General features: G+C 35.2%; 1 protein-coding gene across 1 annotated transcript in view; it reads left to right on the top strand.

Moving 5' to 3' along the window:
• Positions 1-18,135, top strand: part of CAPZA2 (capping actin protein of muscle Z-line subunit alpha 2) — a 29,697-nt gene extending 11,562 nt beyond the window's left edge. The window contains exons 2-10 of the mRNA XM_002193255.6: positions 2,420-2,483; positions 4,404-4,455; positions 5,101-5,164; positions 5,731-5,937; positions 7,104-7,183; positions 9,984-10,062; positions 13,548-13,619; positions 16,214-16,276; positions 17,167-18,135. Coding sequence (XP_002193291.2) covers positions 2,420-2,483; positions 4,404-4,455; positions 5,101-5,164; positions 5,731-5,937; positions 7,104-7,183; positions 9,984-10,062; positions 13,548-13,619; positions 16,214-16,276; positions 17,167-17,307 — 822 coding nt within the window. The 3' untranslated portion in view covers positions 17,308-18,135. The remainder of the gene's footprint in view (positions 1-2,419; positions 2,484-4,403; positions 4,456-5,100; positions 5,165-5,730; positions 5,938-7,103; positions 7,184-9,983; positions 10,063-13,547; positions 13,620-16,213; positions 16,277-17,166) is intronic.
• The last annotated feature ends 1,249 nt before the right edge of the window (positions 18,136-19,384 follow it).

Genomic DNA, 19,384 nt, shown 5'->3' with positions numbered 1-19,384 from the left:
TGTTCAGCCATCTGTAGGAGAACAGAGCCCCCCATAACATGTAATGGTGGCTTGGGAAGTCAAATGTCATCACTCCAAAATCTCCACCCCTTCCTCCTTCTTCCCCCACTTTATATACTGGGCATAATTTGATGTGGTGTGGAATATCCCTTGGTCAATTAGGGTCACCTATCCTGGCTGTGTGTCCTCCCAATCTCCCATGCACCCCCAACTTCCTTGCCAGTGTGTCAGTATGAACAGCAGAAAAGGCCTTGGCTGTGTAAGCCCTGCTCAGCAGCAGCACAAACAGCTATGATCAACACTGTGTTCTGCACGAATCCAAAACACAGTCTTCTACCAGCAACTGTTACAAGAATTTGTTCTGCCCCAACCAAAAGCAGCATTATTGGTCATTTGATAAAATGTGCTGGTAATAGAACCTTGGAGCCTGTCTTACCCTTGTCTTTTGTAAGTGCTTTAATAATACTGTAGGTTAGCTTTGTTTTGCATTCTTTATATTACTTTGGCTTGAGCATTGAGCTGAGTGTGGTGCCTTGATTTCAGGAAGAGGTACAGAAGTGTGGGGATTGGTGATTCAGATAATGTGGGCAACGCAGATAAGTTTACATTCTTTTAATTCAAAGGAGCCAATCTAAGTTGCTTTAATAAGCAGCCATATAAGAAGGTGCTCTTGCCTCTCTGTGTCTCTTTTGAAGAGTGAACTTTGTGGCATTTATCTCAGTATAATGCAAATTCATGTTTACGTGGAAGAGGAGTTGGTAGGAGTAAAGGGGAGATGGTAGGTACTTGAGGAAGCAGACGAATGCTGTCTGCAATCCAAAATGCATCATTTAGGTTAGAAAATTGGGAACTGACAACTTTTCTGTTATCCAGCTCTGAATAGTTGTGTTCTGTTAGTGATCTGAAAGCTGCCTGGGCTGGTCACTTGGGATCTCATAAGGGTTCAACACTGCCAATGAGGCAGCTAAGTGCTCTCCCGGGACATTTTAACTTGAACCACCTCTCCTGGGGACCCTTGTCTGAAATTTGGGCCGTGTCAAGAAGCAGGGGCCCAAACACTGACTATGTTGTTACTCTCAGTTGTAAAAGCTGTTTTCTTGTCAGTTCAAGAGCTCTAGCATGCTCAGAGACTTCTTTTGTACTTTCAAATGCAAAGAAATGTGTAAATGTGTTCTTTGGTTATTTTTAGATATTTTTAATTAAATGTGTGCTTCTTAAACACCCTAATTTCAAACAGTGCTCCCAAGCACTGAATCTTCCAGCTCTTCATTCCAGAGATACATCATAGAAAGTGTTGGAAAGGGAAACTCTGGTTCAAGTAGTATCATGTATTTGAATAGCAACACCATATTGAGGATGCAAGAGAGCTTTAAGTGTCTGGTAAATTTGGATAACCGTAAAGGATAGGAACTTTTGCCAGATTAAGTTAGGGAACCAATATTTAGTTAGTTCATTTTTATAATGGGTGCCTTTAACAGTGGAGGGAGGAAAAAGATTGAATCAAAGTGTGTCCACTAAGTGACATTCTGCAAGTAAGGTAATAGTTGAGAAGTTTAAAGGTTGTTAATATTTAAAAAGTATTTTTGTGGGTCTTTTCCAAGTACATGTATGGAGCTGTGTAGTGAACCAGCTCAGGGACCTGAGCGATAACTTTCCTGATTTTACTCATTGTGCTGTTGTACAAGGGCTTGTGCAAGCAAGAGAGAGAAAGCCAGGGCAGGTGTGCATACCTTCAGTGAAAATAGTGGCTTATGCCATGTTTGCTCTGCAAGAAGTTGTGGCTGAAGGCCATTAATTACTAATTAAGATCTCAAGGGTTTTGTTTTTTTTTTTAAGCTTTATCTGCTGGTACTGTGGTACTAAGAGGTCCTAGGTAGATGCAGGTGAAATTATGAGCTTTAGTGTCTACGCAGTGTTTTTAAGCTTAATCTGTCTGTGTGGACCTTTTGGAAGGTATAGAACCATATGATGTGTAGTAAAATTGGAAGAGAAGCTTTGAAGATCAAATGCATCTTCATTATGGTTTTTGGCTCTCTTGGGGTTTGTGTTGATTCCCCAAACATCCATGGACTGAAAGCTGACATAGATTGTGAATATATTGTTGATCTTATTTATTATATTAATCTTTTCCTGTTTGCCAGTAAAAGAAAACATGAATGACTCAATTTGGCCATCTGCTTCCATCACATATAATCTCTATTCTGTTTGAAGAGGTGGAACTTTATAGTCTGTATTTTTAGTAAAGACCAAGTAGTTGAAATAATATGAACAAATATGTGAAACAGTGGGAGCTGTACAATTTCATGAAATTGTTGGAGCTGTTGAATTGTATGGAGCTGTTAAAGCTCCGTAATGCATAACTGCTTTGAATAGGAATGAATGCAAGTATATACAACACATGATTGTTTTTGTATTTAAGGTGCGTATAGCAGCAAAATTCATAATTCATGCTCCTCCTGGGGAATTCAATGAGGTGTTCAATGGTGAGTATCTGTGTGCTCTGCCCTTTTATTTAAGGTATCTATATCCAAAATTGCATTGCTGATTATTCTCCTGAGTTTCACGTAGCTTATATTGTTGCAGCTCCCTTGCTATAAGGCTGGTTTTGTAGCTGGGTATGATAAGCTTTGCAGTCACAAGACAGCTTGAAGTTTAAATGCAAAACAAGGGAAGTACTGCTTTTGGTGATGTGAGAACAAGCTTTGTTTTGAATGAGTCATGAATTAATAGTTGCAAGGGTTTCTGTTTGGAAAACAGATGCTCTTATTTTTCGTCATCAGTAGACAATTATATTTTTCAACAAAAATTAAACTAGCAGAAATTAAAATGGTCCTTTTTTTTAAGAAGGAATATCATTAGAAATACTTAATGTTTAATACACAAAAGGCTACTACCTAGTGCCAGTTGTGGAAAGAATATTAATCTTCTCCAAATATTTCTAACCTTTAAATTCTGGGCACACTCCATTTTACTAAGTGTGTTGGTAAACTGAAAGGAAACTTTAAATAAGCTTCTTTCAACTGTTGTCTGAACTTTACCTAAGACGTTATTGGTTTAAAAAATTGTTTGTCTGTCATCAAGATATTTGGGCATACAAATAGTATGAAAAGGCAGGCTTTATAGTTGTGGCTTACAAATGTTTCTGAAACTATATAAGTAAAAAATAAATGTGGTGTACTAAACCTGTAGTCAGTGTCAGATTGGAAAGAGCTTAAGTTTATTAAAGAATGCAATGCTTTTACAAGTACCTTGTTCTTATTAAAATGTGGCCAGCTGATTATTATTTAAAATTAGTAATTACTTAATTTTTGAAGTGAGCAGCTTACTAACTCAGCTTTCTGAAGATTATTAAAATATCTTAGAATAGTACTGCTTATAAGATTCATTGTTGTGCTAATTCATAGCTGCTCAATAACAGAGTATGATGTCTGACCAGTGTTCAATGAGATTCAGGCTGCCTTCTTAAAAAGCTTTTAATTACAATTCTGAAAATTGTGGGGTTGGTTGGTTTTGTGTGGGTTTTTTTGAGTATGTAAGGTGTTTTTTCTCTTTTGGGGTATTTTTGTTTTGGTTTGGGTTGGAGGACTTTGGTTTATTTCAGGAGGGTTTGCTTGCTTGTTTTTTAAAGAAAAAAATACCTTAAATACATTCCAGATTTTTTTTTTTTTTTCACTTGAATGATACCTTGGAAATATTTAGAGGAGGTTTAATGTGTTCTGGCAAAACTTATGATTGGTTAGTTAATGAGTAGTGAACTTAATTGTTATTCAAACAGGTCTAGTAAAGTCAAGTACATAAATAAGAAATTTGCTGCACAATAAATATTAAGTAATTTTGAGGTGATTATTTAAAAATGTGGGTGTTGAAACACAATGCAGCAAGTATTGACTTTATTCTATGTTCATATGTTTCTTGTATCATGGTAGAAAAAATGCTGTTGTGGTGTATAATCTTCTGCCTAGTAAGTGTCATTTAGAAATAAGACTAAAAATGGTAGAGCTTAAAACCAGCAAGTTCAATGCATACCATATCAGTGTCATCAGAATACAGTAACAATAACATAGTGTGAAGGAGTGGGTAATATTTTAAAGGAAACTTAGTAGAATTTTGTGCTGGTCTCATTCAGAGCTTCTCTAAAAACTAGATTGACAGATTCCTAGAGCCTGTAGAATACAGCTTAAATCTCTGCCAGATTGTCTTGGAATAAATAAATTTCTATACTATTATTTTAATTTCATTCAGTCAAAATTATAAAATATGAAGCACTAAATTTCCTACTGAGTAATCTCTGTGGGTATGGAGTAGGATTTTTTTGTTGTTTTGTAGTCTGTTGATAATTGTTATGTGACTGAAACAAGTTTCTGAGTTAACTGTACTTACATGTTGTAAATGCCTCCTTTCAGATGTTCGGTTGCTGCTTAATAATGACAATCTTCTCAGGGAAGGAGCAGCCCAGTAAGTATAAGATGTCACATACTCAGTTGCATAAAAGCAAGGTGTTTTTTTGAGTAGGATTTGCATAATCAGTAAGTGATTAATTTGAAGATATGTTCTTGGCAAGTAAAACCCTAATTGTGTGTCTTGGGCATCTTTGATCAAGATTAAATTCGTGGCAGAGGAGAGATCTGTATTGTATCCTAATGATTGGAGAAACTTTGTTTCATGGTAGATGTTCCTTGAACATCTGTAAGATACTGCATCCTTAGACCCTACTTCTGTATCAGAACATTATGCCTACTGTGCTTTCATGCCAAAATTAGTTGCATCTGTAAGAGTGGAGATATGTGGCTTAGTAGGTTGAATCCCTGTGGAATTTAAACTTTATCTTTTCTCCAGTTTCTGTGAGTTATTGTAAAGCTTAGGTGTTTGTCTACATCAGGTTACTTCTGAATGTACATTTTTGTGTAATGGCAGTTGGAATCTGTAATACAAGCACTGAGTGAACCAAAGTGATTCCAAGAATTTTGGCTTGCTAGGTAAAGCATGATTTTTAATGCACCATTGCGCAGATTATTAGGTATTATTTATATCTCTTTACTGCTACTAAGGAAGAGGATTGTGCTTGATGCAAGCTTTTGTTGTTTTTTTTTTCTCTTGTAGTGCATTTGCACAGTACAACTTGGACCAGTTTACTCCTGTAAAAATTGACGGTTACGACGAACAGGTATGAATACAGTGAAATATTTGCAATGTTCCTTAAACTGTTAAAGATGTTCTGGTACTGGAACAGTTCTTGGCAAGAAAATGGAAAGAAAAGCATCTGCCCAACCAAAATGTAGAGGTTGTGCCCCTTCACTAGTACTAGTAGTAGTCCCATAAGTTAATCAGTCAGGGGTATCTAAAGAGCTCGAAATTTTGGTCTGCATTGTTGGCTGAATTCAGTGTTCTGTAGCAGTAAAAACAATTTTCTCCAGTAGTAGAAGACATCAATTTCTGTCTTGCATTGTTTGTTGCAGTAAGACAGTAAGATTCAAGATTGTTTTTCTGAGGCAGTGTGTCATACTCGCTTTCTCCTCTCTTGCTGTATGCATATTTTGTTTAATATGTAAGACTTTGGGTGTGATTAAGCTTCCACTAAGTGCAGGATATAGTTAGATTTGGCATGGCATTTTTAATGGAATTTTTTACTGAATAAAAAATGTTATTAACTAATTTTATGGTTAAATAAATTTTATATAATATAAATATATATATAATGAAATAAAATTAAACTTAAATTTTATACTACAGGTTTTGATAACAGAACATGGTGATTTGGGAAATGGAAAATTTCTGGATCCCAAGAACAAGATTTCTTTTAAATTTGATCACTTAAGAAAGGAGGCTACTGATCCTAGACCCCATGAAGTTGAAAATGCCATAGAGTCCTGGAGAAATTCAGTTGAAACAGCAATGAAAGCATATGTGAAGGAACACTATCCAAATGGTGTCTGCACAGTAAGTGCTAAATTACATAACCACTGTACCACTATAGATAGATAAAATTTTAAAAGGGAGCTATTTGTAAATCAGGAAGACAGACAGCATTGACTGCAAAGAATTTATTCCTGTTGGGGGTTCATGAGAAATGCAGGAAAGCTTCAGAAATTTGGTGTATTAGCTATTGAATTATTAGTGGGTGGTTACTGCAGGTCATAATGAAGATTTACCTCTGTACTTGAGCATTTTTATTTAAATTTCTTAATGCATTTAGATATTTTGTGGACTGCTGCAGGTTGATCCTGCTGGTCTTGGATTTCTGGCTGTGGTTGCTTAGAAGGGGAGAAAAATTCCATAAAAGAGAAATGTCTACCTTGACTTGGTTTACTGACAAAACTGTCTTAGTAAAGCAAACTGGTTTTGTTCCATCATATCTCCTTTATATCCAAGTGCTGTATTCTTATCACCAGAATTGGTGGTTCTGATAACTTCTTAAAATAAAACCTCTTACTCTGGACTAAAATAGTATTTGCTTGCTGTTACAAGCCCTATGACTATTTAAATCTCAGCACACTGATCTATTGATAGCTGTTCTGTGCTTTATGTGACAGAAAAATTAACTCGTGGGGGGGGCGGGAAAGTAAATCAGCTGCTGAGTTAACAAATTTAATTGGATTCCCAGGCAGTCAGATGAGTTTCTGTTCCTGTAAAAGAAACCAGATTGAATGTTCACTGAGGTAATTTTTAGTAGTATTTGATTTGGGCGATAAAGCAGAAGAGAGGACCAAACCCACTGTTTTTGCTATTCTGTACAGGTTTAAATTGTCATATAGTTGGTAGAATAACTGGTGTTTGAAACCCAGCTGGTAATAAATGTATATTGTCTCAGTAGTTACTATTACAGGCTTAGAATTTCTGTAGTGGGGAAAAAAAGGATTTCACAATATATAAAATTTAGTTAAGATGATTGGCCATCAGGTTTTTAAATCTTAGATATTTTCTGCATTGTAATAAATACCTTGTTTCATGTACAGAATATTATGTATAACCATAATGGTTATAAAATTAAATTTTAAATTATGTAACAATAGAAGAACCAGATATCTAAGCAGTTTGAGCAAGGTCTACTCAAACTTTGACTGTTCTGGTTTTTTCTTCTTTCTTTTTCTTTTTTCTTAATTAAGGTGTATGGTAAAACAATTGATGGACAGCAAACCATTATTGCATGCATAGAGAGCCATCAGTTTCAAGCAAAAAATTTTTGGTAAGTTGCTGTATGGATCCACAGACAGTAAAATACAGCAAACTGACTAAGTACCATTACACTGATAATCCTTAGTTCAGAGAAGAAGGTGGATGCGTATCTTGATTGGGACCATTCTCTTTCTACCCCACTCCCAAGTTTTTCTGCCAAAACTGTAGAAATCTCTTCCTCTGTGGTAAGTAAAATGGCAGACTGTGTACCTGCATCTCCTTTGCAGAACTTTGCAAAATTCCATATGAAGCATATGACGTACGTGATTAATTTTCCTGTTTATCACACTGACACCAATACTCATGGCTGTCTTCCTTAAAACAGTTGCTTTGGCTTGTTTGCTTCCTTTGTGTCTGAGAGAATAAGAACAGCTCCTTCTAGTTTGAATTTCTTAGAGAAAGAATGTGACTAAAAATCACTTTGCAGTGGGACTTAATTGATCAGTTTTGGGGTTAGGCAGATAAAGGTGATTTTGGATTAAATAAAATCTTACAAACTGCAGCTTTCTTTTATTTTTTCCTGGACTTGCTTGAATGATGTTTTCCACAGTCTGAAGTGAACTTTGGATAGCTCCATACAGGAAACTGGCCAGAGTCGACATAAAATACCACAGTATCAGAGTAGGTTAAGGACATTATATCCTAAAGATAGCTTATATATGCAGTTGTCAGAAGAAAGGTATTTAATTATTTGGTTTGTTATATTGCATCTGCTTGCAATTTATATTAGTAATCCCACAGGTAATGAATGGAAGTACAGAAATCTTTGGGTTTTGATTCTGAAGGTGGATATTGCATTTCTGTTGTAATTTCAGTGTGTGTATGTATCACTTATTTGCCCAATACAGTGATTTTTATTGAATTTGCATAGCTAATAAATATTTTTTCTTACTGACTTAAACTTGACTAGTTAAGTTTTTGTGTTTTACATCAGTATTAGAAGTAATTTGAAATAATACTGGTTTTCTTTTTAGTTTGGAAATATGAATGAATTTTGATATTCCAAATAATTAATTTTGTAGTCTTTTAAGAAGAGGAGCAGCCATGCAGCAACCTTTTACAAATGGAGAAAATCTTTCTTGAAAGTTTTCTTTATTAAAGTTATGATTGGGCATCTATGGGTAAATATTGACTATGTTTTTAAGAGTTTTTCTGGGGTAATCAGACTCTAATGTTTGTTCTTAGCAAGCTGTAATGAATGCATATTGCTTTGGGAGATACAGAGATGGAGGGATGGATTCCAAGTTAACCAGATTCCTCAGTTATCCAGCTGTATGGCTGGATATCCAGCCCAAGCCACAGCAAATACTTATTCCCAAGGTGTTCCAGCTTTTTAGGCGTTTGCAAGTGTGTCATTCTACTATGGGAGTAAGTTTGTTGGGTGATAGAAAACCAATGTATAACAAAGAAAAATACTTTGTGATTATTTGAAAAACTGTGAGCGTAGTAGGATAGATGTCTTATTAAAAAAAAAGAAGAGGAAAGTTAATCTCTTACAAAACATTCTAAGTTAGCCAAGCTAAATAAAGAAATGGTGTTATTTTTACCTTAGAGCATTTCCTACAGAAAAATCCTTCTGAACATGAATTTTTTCCTTTTTTTTTTTTTTAATAGCAGCTTAAGGACAAAATGATATCCCAGAGTGGAAACAACTGTGGTCATGTTAACTTCAAGGGACCACAGAGTGGCTGAGAAACATATAAATCTGTTAGCTAACCTTTGAATCCCTGGCATTCAAAAACTAGAATTGTACCTGAGGTATAATCCAGCATGTAAGCTTTCTCATAATCAGTGGGTCGGTCTATAAGGCTGTAGTAGTATTAGTGTCACTAAGCTGGGCAACCCTTTCAGTTTTCTTAGCAATGCCAACAAGCTTCTGAATTGTCTTAGTCTATTTTTAGTGATAATTTGGATATTGTCTGAAATAATAACCAATGACTTTATAGTTGAGTTACCATTTTTACTATCTGTGTCATTATATAGATTCACTAGTAGCTCTTAATTTTAATAGTTTATGTCTTTGTCTCCCCATGCTGAATGCACTGGAATCTACACCTAACATTAGCAAGATTGGAACATCTAATATCAGCTTTCTTTCCTTCTTTAAGTGCAAACACAAGACAAATCATGGACTGCTGCAATGCTTTGTTAATTCAACTCTATAGTACTAACCTTCTAATCCACTAATCTCATAGCTAGATAAGAAGATGTCTAGTTTACAGGAAAGAAATCAGGTGAAACTACTCCCCATACTGTTTTCCAGGTGTTTGAAACTCCTGTTAGGCATTTTGGCAAGGATTCTGAATTTATGAAAGGAAACTGGAAGGAAATAGTTGTCCTGGAAGGGAAATGCTAGAAGAGCTGAAAGGCCTAGCTACAGTTAAACACAGCAGAAAGTCTTGTTACTTTGATGTTCCTTCCAGTCGTGTTTTTGATAGCCTTAGGTGAAGTGTGACTTCAGCTGATCTAGCAAAACATCCAGTTCCTAGAAACAAAATACTGACTGTGTGTGCCTAACTAATACTACAAGAGAGAAAGAACGTTGGAGGCTTAGGTATTTTCACAAGTTAAGTCCTCCCGTTATAAAGGTCCTTAATAATAAATCTCCTTGATCCAATGAAAAACTGAGGTTAAATATTTTGGGAAATAGTTCTGTTCATGATTGATTATGATGCTGAATCTTTAGGGGAAGATTTTCTGCATGTGTAGTTGTGCTGCAAATTTAATTCTTCGGTTTCCTTTGACTGTGTTGGGATTTTTTTTCATAACCAATGGGGTGACATCCAGTTTCTGTTTTACTGTTTTTTAAGGAATGGCCGTTGGAGGTCAGAATGGAAGTTTACAATCACTCCTTCAACCACTCAAGTGGCTGGCATCTTGAAAATTCAGGTATGCTTATCTCTAACTGTGTCCTGAGCCATAAAGTCTCCAGTCATTATCAAGGGAGACTCAGGCAAGTGTATCAAGTATGTTAAGGGAAAATGGGGACACAATAAGCAAGGCAGCAATGCTCATTCACTTAAGTGTTAGTGACTTAATTTGCATATTTATCTAATCCTTAAAATCATAATCCTTATAAATACGTGTTTAATGATTCAGAGGACTTAGGGAGGTGTATTTGCCTCAGCTAGGCATATATCTCTTTGGTTTCCTGTTGAATTCACAGTGAAACAAGCTCTTCCTGAGGGTAGGCCTGTTCTGAAGTAGAATTTTTTTTTCATTTTGACTGATAGTGAGGTTTTTTAATGTTAATAGTATTGTTCAGAAAGGTGGAAACCTTTGGTTTCACCAATTCCGCTATCAGAAATTTTTGAATCTGTGCATTCTTCATTCAGAATTTGGCTTTCCTGTTGGCTTTAGGGCATTCAGAAAGGAAGAATTCCAAGCAGGCAGAAGTTCTGAGACCAAAGGAAGTCTGGTTGTCATGTGGTAGGCAGGGAGACTCTACTTCCTGGATTGGTTCCCTGGAATGCATACACATCCGTTGCATCAGTTAATTGAAGCAGTCCTGGGATGAGGGACTAGAACCAGTGCAGTCTGACTCTCTGTGTAGTACCTTGTTCGTTTTTGGTTTTTTTTTTTAACGCGACAGAGTCAAGTTTATTTTTCTTGCTGCTTTTGTGCCTCCATGAATTTTGCTTGTCCTTACTGCTCAGTGATGGCTGCAGAAGGAAGGTGCAAAGCAATGGTTTTCTAGCCTGAGGCTAGGATGTTATTTTAGGATGTGGTAGGTGTGTTTAGATTCACCCAAGCAAGGGGACCCTGAATCTGCTTTCCCATGCTAGTGCCAACATTTGGAATGATAGTCAAAATGTGAACACCCATTGTTATGTTGTCAGATCACAACAGTCATGGTAAGCAGCACTTAAGTAACTTCTAGGCTTCTTAAGACTTTGGCACTTAAATCCAACTTGCAGCATAGGCATTTTCTCCACAGCATGCACTTTGGTTAACTCCATAAGAGGTTTTCCAGAACAAGGAAGCAGGTGTCCACCTAATTCTTGGAAAGGTTAGGGGAGCAAGTCTGAATAGTCTGAACAAGGAATTCATTCAGGTTCAGCTTTTCCATTTGGGCATCAGATGATTTTGTCTTTTAGTACTATTTTACATAATTAATCAAGTCATTATTTATATTCATTAAAGTCGTGTGTTCTGGAGAGTGATGAAAAGTTCTACTTTTTCCCTTGTTTCACCAAGGAATTTTGAACTCAGTTTTAAATTTTTAGAAATAGTGTACAATTTCTTCAGTGTATGTGGGAATGCTCTGTCTTCACCTCACCTCACAAAACAAACAAACAAAAAAAGCACTTTAATTATTTCTATTTAAGGAGCAAAATATTTTTCTGGAAAGTGAAGTCTCTACAGCATTAGTATAGAGTACTGAAATTTCACTGTTGTTTGCAAAATCTTTGACATCAATACTATTGCACTGTTTCTGATAAGACCTTTTATTAACAAGTTGGGAGAAATTGCAGCATCACCCACTATCTTCAGGTGTCTTCAGTATTTGTAAGATCACTTCCACAATTTCTTCCTTTTTTTGTAAACTCGGTTAATTCTGATGTAGGAGATTCTCAAGTGTCGCAATCTCTTCTGTTTAATTTTCTTTAATTATGTGTAAGGGGAAAAGCAAAAGCAGAGCCTTTTACTAAAACTAAGTCCCTGTGGCATTTAACATGCTCCAACTGTGCATGGAAAACAATGATAAGATGATAAGTGTACTGGTTGCTAATTTATCTCTTAGATAATTTGTTATTCTCATCCCTCCTTAGTTAACCTTTTCAAGAGGTTCTGTTCATAAATATCCTCCTTCTTGTAGTCTTCTGAACCCAGACCTAGCATTCTAGAAGGATGTCAGCAGTGAGGTATAGTACAGAACAGTTACCTCTTGTATTTTGTTTAAGATATAACGGATCCCACAATTAGACTTGACTGTCCATCTCTGCTAAGCTTTTTGGTCTGAGTGTTAGCCGAGAATGTGACTCAGCTACACAGATAAGGTGTTTGTGCTGGTGTTTGCCTCAGAGAACAGGGGAGGTTTGGGCTCTCTGCAGTGAATTGGGATGGACAAGGGCGAACACATTTCTTTGGGTTCTGCTGCTTCATTGGAGTTCTTAGAATTGTGCACTGAGTAAACACTTTTTATCTTTTAGGAAATGAATTGAAAAAGACTGGCAGAGGTTTTATCCAGCAATGTTTGATTTGAAAAGAAACTTCTTTTGTGGTTAGGTTAATATCTTATGTTCCAAAACAAGTATTTGACAATACGCAAAATAATCATTTAAGATGAATCATAGGAAATAATGTTTTATTTGTATAGGAAATCTTTCCTTATGTGTCTCTTACTGTGTGTCATGTTTTTTGTTATTTATGAAGTTGAGGGTCTTTTGCACATATTATCATAATGCATAGGAAATTATACTATTTTGTATTAATCTCAGAACTGTATTATGTTGTCTAACAGGGTGAGACACAAATGTTTCATTTTTCTCACAACATCAGCTATGTTGACTATCTTGACTTTATCAAACTTGTAAAAAATATTCAAAGATGCCTATGTACATGTCAATGACCTGCATAGCTTGTATATCAATTATTACTAATGATCACATATAGTTTTATATAGGCTTCCTGATTTTTAAGTTTGCCAACAGTTTTATTAGGAACTAAATCTTTCCATATCTGTCCCAACTGTATTAAAAAGTACTAATGTTAGCTTGAGTAGAGTTTTAGCACTCTCCTGCAAAATAATCAAGGAAGCTGTCCTGTAGATACAGCATTTCAAGCATAAATAATTTCATTCTGCTTTGCTGTCTAACACTGGGAACTGCTTTGTCTAGATGAATACTAGCATTTTATGAGACATATCTAATAGAGGAAAATCTCAAACCCAGACAGAGCTAGAAAGGGAAGCTTAACATTGCACTGTCCCTAGAAAACAGGGACAGTTTGGGGAAGCAGAAAATCTTCCCGGTATCCTGATACCTTCCCAAAACTATTATAATTTTAAATATATCTTCACCATTTAGAATGGTCTAGTCCGTTCATTTCAAGAGTTTTTAGTAAGGTCACATAAATAAGGTGTTGTTGTCTTCATTATGTTAACCAAAACCTAAACTTCTTTGCTTTAAATGCTACTTAAGGCACATCAAGTCAAATTTTGTGTATCCAGACTAGCCTCTTCAGCCCCTCAAAACCAGTAAATTCTACATTGTTTTGGTTTTCTATTTGCTTTTGTTGTGTAACATTCTGTATGTGGTTTTGACTGATTTGTGTGGGTTTCTTACTATGATAAATAACACAACACTTTGATTTTCCTGCATGTTGTTGATTTGTAAAACTTGATATGAGGTTCTTTGTTTAATTTTCTGTAGGTTCACTATTATGAAGATGGTAATGTTCAGCTGGTGAGCCATAAAGACATACAAGATTCTCTAACAGTGTCCGTAAGTGACTTTTAAGGGCTTTAGTGGGTATATTTAAGTGACTTTTAATAATAAAAATAAAATAATAAAATAAAAGCAAGCTTAAGAAAAGCTCAGAAGTTTTGAGAAGTTTGTTCTTCTACATGTATGGGAATGGATGTTCAAATTTACAGGTATTTTATATGTAATATTTACTATTTCTACCTAACATGTAGCTAGCGTTTAAAAAAAAAGTTGAGAAAAAAATAATGTATTCTTGCATGTAGCTTATGTAAGCAACATTAACTTTGATTTTAAAGCTTTGATTAGCTTGTTGTCAGTCTTCCTGCACTTCTGTTGTATTTAAACTTTGGTCTGCAGAAGGATCTATAGAATTAATTTTTTAAATACCTGTAGAATTAATTTTTGAATATGAAGGAGGTTTGAGTTAAAACCTACTGACTTTAGTAGTACAATCTAGGAGATGACCTCCTTTGCTCACTGGAAGATCAGTATGCTAAAATAGTAAACACATGGTTCCAGTTGAGAAGCAGTAGTGGGTATTCTCCCTTCATTTTCTCTGTCTGTAACTGGTGCTGTCGGTGTCTTGCTCTGTACAAAAAGTCCTTTCAGAGATGGTTCAACTTGAGAATCATAATACACTTCTTATTTAAAGCATAATTTTTTTCAACTTCTTGCCAAATGGATTATTACAGTAATGGGGAGCAAACAATAGAAATAAAAATTGTTTGGAAATAGTACCAGATATATCTTCTAAGGATTGATAATGTTCATAAACAGCTACTACTTCTGAAATGTCTATAATGGCATTTATAAATGGAAAGATTTTTTTGGGGGGTGTTTTTTAATAAAATTTAAGACAGTGAGGTTAAGCTGGCAAAGAGAAATTGTAATAGTGAACAGCAGAAGTATTTTAATGATAACGACTAGCAGTGGCCAATTTGGCTCAATAGCTCAATTCATCAATAAAGAACATTGTTTGTTAATATAAAGCAAGGCTTGTTGGCTTTTTAGTTGCAATAGCACCAGAAAAAATGGAGGAATGTCGTGCCAACTGATAGCACTTCTGGAGCTGTAGATATAAAATTACTTCTGACTCCCTGGAGCAAAGGGATCTTTTTAGTGTTTCATTCAAATAAGAGTTGCTTCAGGGAAGGTTATGTGGATGCAGTTCTCCTGTCAATAGTTTTGCTTCACTTACTGTTGGGAGGAAACTTAATCCTGTTTTGCAATTCAGTAAAGCAGCAGCAGACTGATGAGTAGGAAAACATCTTTTACATAACTTAGCTAAAACAAAAGCAAGTATGCTGCTGGTTACCAATTTTTAACCTTGGCTGTGAACTTCATAGAGGGCAGAGGCTGTACAAGATATTATTTCATACAGAAGAAATGGTAGGTAGATTAAAAGGATTCTCAATGACTTTTTTGTTGCTTGTCAGAGAACCCGTTTAAAAACAACAACAACAGAAATAAATGACTGAAGAGTTCTGTTGTTGCTAGAGCTGTGAATAATTTTGCTGAAGGTTATTTTCTTATCCCTTGTTTTCCTCTGAGACAAATAAGACCCCATACCTCTGAATTTTTCCTTTCATTAGCAGAGCCTTTGAGAGCATTTCCTCAGTTCACTGAAAAGTCAAAACCTTTTCATTTGTTCATCTGCTTGCTCTCTGCCTCCTCCTTGTCTCCTGCAGTGTCCAAGAGCACTTTCACAGCTCTTAGGTGCAGTTTCACTGAAACTTTGAGCCAGTTATGGTTGAAGTTGTCAGAGTTTTCTCCAAGTCTTTGCTTTTGCCGGAATTAGGGATTACATGGGACAACACTCCTAACTTTCAACAGCTTCTGCAAAAGCACTCTTAGGAATGTCTCCAGTGCTAATTGGAAGTTTGGAAATTCATGAACCCTCACTTCCTGCTGGAGACTTCATCACTTCAGCAAATACACCTCCAGATTGACTGATGGGGCGTATTTTATTAAAAAAAAAAAACAAACCACGCACTTGCATCCTTAAGCAGTTTTTTTTCTGGCCTCATCCTTATCAGTCTTGATGAAATTTGCACCCTCATTTTTGCAAGATGTATTTGGGGATGATTTTGGAATACCAGATACATAAAGTCTAGTGTTTTCTTCAGCTTAGTCTCCAGATTCATAATGTTTAGTGGTAAACAAATCTGTTTTGGTTTCTTGGTTATATTCTACTATAACTTCTGGGTTAGATGTTCTTGAAGTTTTCTTGACTTTGTACTGGAAATGTAGCATTGATAATGTTGTTATTTGTACTTCACATGTTTTTAGAGACTTGGGTGGGCATTGTAATTTTTCCAAATGCTGTTCTATATGTCCTTTTATCATACCATAGAATTCTTAATCAAAATACGTTAATGACCTTCATGACATTCTTTACACTTGTTGCACTTTGGTTTTATTCTTCTAACATCGTCATTGTCATCGTCATCATCATCATATGGGATACGCCTTTTGGATGAATGCTCAGTTTTGGTTTAGCCACTGAATGGTCAAATGTTCTCATTGAGTCTACCTGACATCACTTGTAACTATAGGAAAAGCATAATCCAACTGGTCCTACATCAGACCTAATTCAAATGTTTTTTTCCTAGAATGAAGCCCAGACAGCAAAGGAATTTATAAAAATTGTGGAGGCTGCAGAAAATGAATATCAGGTATAGTGAAACAAATACTGTATTCTTACTTGTATTTATAGCATTACCATATACTTAACCAAAGCTAGTATTCTATAACCAGCAAGGTAATGCAGTTCCATATAAATAGATTCCATGCTGCTAATTCTGTCTTGCATTTTCACACCTTCTGGTGATTGTGCTCACCTGTCTAACATTACAACAGAATAAATCTTTTGAGAGCAGAAAAGTTCTTGCATGATTAAGTATCAGCAATTCTGATGTCATAAAGCATTAGTACATTCCCCAAGTGGAATTTTTGTACAGAGTCTGTCCAGAGGCTACTCTGTTAGACAGCTTTGCTAAAAAAAAAAATTAAAAAAAATATTTCAATTAGTAATTTCAAAGTTAGAAAAGTGTAACTGTTGTAGATACCCTCTGCAGAAGTGGATACATGTTCATCAGGCCTTGAACATAAGGTAAATTTCAAACACTGTGTTGTCAGTTTGAAAGAAATACTCTTTAAATTAAAAAGTTTTGAAGTATCTATAATGTGCATTATATTCAAGTTCAAATAATGTTGTGGACTGACTTCAGCATCCCCACAGGAAAAACAGTGGAAGACTTCTCTGTCTGGAATTAATGATGTATGAGCTAGCTCTGATCAGCATGTTATTCATGTTGCTGATTAACCACACTGTGGTTTGCTGAAACACCTTGGCTATAGCCAGGTTTATTATATGTCTCACTAATTCTCTTTACATACTCACAATCTATATCTAGCAGCTTTTCTTCATTAAATATTATTTCAATTCAGTATGTTTTTATTAGGCCTGTTTAGGAAGTAGCAGGCCACTGAGTCACAGAATGTTTATGTGGCATCCTAGTTGTGTTTTTCACGTCTCTGTTTTGTATGACTTTGTGTTTGACAGACTGCTATCAGTGAGAACTATCAGACTATGTCGGACACTACTTTCAAGGCCTTACGTCGACAGTTGCCAGTTACCCGCACCAAGATTGACTGGAACAAGATCCTTAGCTATAAAATTGGAAAAGAGATGCAGAATGCTTAAAGTGAACATTGCATGACTGGATAATTTTAGTGTCCTTGTATACAAATAAAAATTATTACAAAAAAATATTTGGAACTGTCAAATCACCCAGTCAGCATGGGCTTTTGCCATTGAAAATCACTGTAAGTAGTTTGGTTAGAGCACAAAGCTTAGCTAATTGACTTTTTTTCTTTTTCCTTCCTTTCAGAGGGTTGCGACTTCACTATAGCTGAATATCTTCCTTTAGAGTTTCCGTTGTACCTTTATTTTTTTATAATGAAGAGACCATGCCTTTAGTTTTCAATTACACATTAAGAACAGTTGGAAAAAATATTTTTACATATGATAACCCTTCCTCTTGCTTTCATGTGAAATGGACAACTTGCAAAATTTGCTGGATTCCTTATGGAGATCAGTAACATGCATTTCTAGGTCAAAGTCAAAGTGGAGTTTGCCATAGGTGCTGTTTTTGAAATCATCTGTCCTTTCATTGTATGTAAAATTGGGAAAAGCATTTTCTGTGTCATTTAAACCTAGAAGACATACTTGCTAGCCCCATGGTAGCTAATTAATTTTTTTTTAAACGCCAAGGTCTAAAGCTGTTTAAAGGTTTTGAAATTAAATAAAAGTACTTACTCCAGAAATGCATTTAATGCTTTGTTCTGACAATTATGAGCTTGAACTCCATCTGCCCTCCAGGTTTTTTTCATCGTAAAGCTACAAATGTATTATAACAAGGCATATTGTAATATATATAATCCTGTACTCATTACTATGTCTGTTTATTTTTTTCTTGGATTGAAATGTACTAAAATTCAATGTGACATTAAAACGCAAATTTTCTATTTATTTGAGTATCAGATTGCTTCCTGATATAGCCCATTTTCAGTGTTTCTAAATGTTTTTAAAATTCTGCTTGAAACAGCCACAAACTTGTATCTTTAAGCATTGTAATATCATTATCGTTTTCATCTGCATTGAAAAAACTTCTGCATATGGAAGTCTGCTTTACACCGGTTATTCTAGCTTTGTATTCGCTACAGAGGATAGAAGAAATTCCAAGACCAAAAATTAATACATTTGTTTGGAGAATTCTTTCTCTGTCTATCTCATTTTGAAAATGGATGTCAGGTATCTAAAAACACAGACTTTGTTACAAATGCTGTATAACACTTCCATGAAATGCATAGATTTCATTTTTAATTGGATAAAAACTTGTTTTACATTATGCTACCTACTTAAATGCTCATAAATTAAAATTAAACAGCTTTTTTATTTTTAGAAGGCAGGTGTTTATACACACTCCTAAACCAGTAGAGCTTACACAAATATTTTATGTCTTTGTTTACAGCATGATCTAATTACCTAAAACTTTCAAGTTACAGCATAGCAAGAGAGTCTAGACTTGTACTGAGTATAAAAATGTACATATGAAGTAGTTTGTTGTTTGAATTTTAATAGCAATATCCCAGTATTCTGTTCTTCAGTGCTCTCTTACACAGAGGTATAGAAGTTCTTAAAACTGCTGCTACTTTACAGTACTAAACTGTATAGTAGAAGAGTGGAATTTGTTCTACCACAGTCTTCCTGGATAGTTGCCCTCCCAATTGTCTTTGTAGTTCAGCTTCTGAACCATGTTGTTCTTTTCAAATTAGCTCATAAAACCTGCATGTGAGATAATAATAAATGCTGAGTCACTGTCAAGTCAATCTTAATCAAGATCTAAATACAAACACTATTGAAGAATTTCTTCAATATTCATATTTAAGAAATTTCTTCATATTTCATATCTAAGAACAAGGTAAAAAAAGGCAGTGAATGGACAGTTAGGGGAATTGTTAACGGGCAACAATGTGCAAATAACTTTTCTATCTGTTTAGAATGTTGCAAATTACCAGAATCAGCACTGACTAAAAGTCAGAATGCTATTTTTCTTACCTGAAATAAAGAGCTAGTTTTAAATATATTCCAAATAAAGAGGTATTTTACTGTGAAGTACTCTATTACTGTATTTCCCTCTCTGTTTGTTCAGTCCTGTGATAGTCTTAATTCTTTATCTTGAAAGAATTGCTTCCTTCAGGTTCAATTCTACCAGTTG

The sequence above is a fragment of the Taeniopygia guttata genome, chromosome 1A (genome assembly GCF_048771995.1).
Source record: "Taeniopygia guttata chromosome 1A, bTaeGut7.mat, whole genome shotgun sequence".
NCBI classification, from domain to species: Eukaryota; Metazoa; Chordata; class Aves; order Passeriformes; family Estrildidae; genus Taeniopygia; species Taeniopygia guttata.
This window is presented reverse-complemented; position numbering and strand designations above follow the sequence as displayed.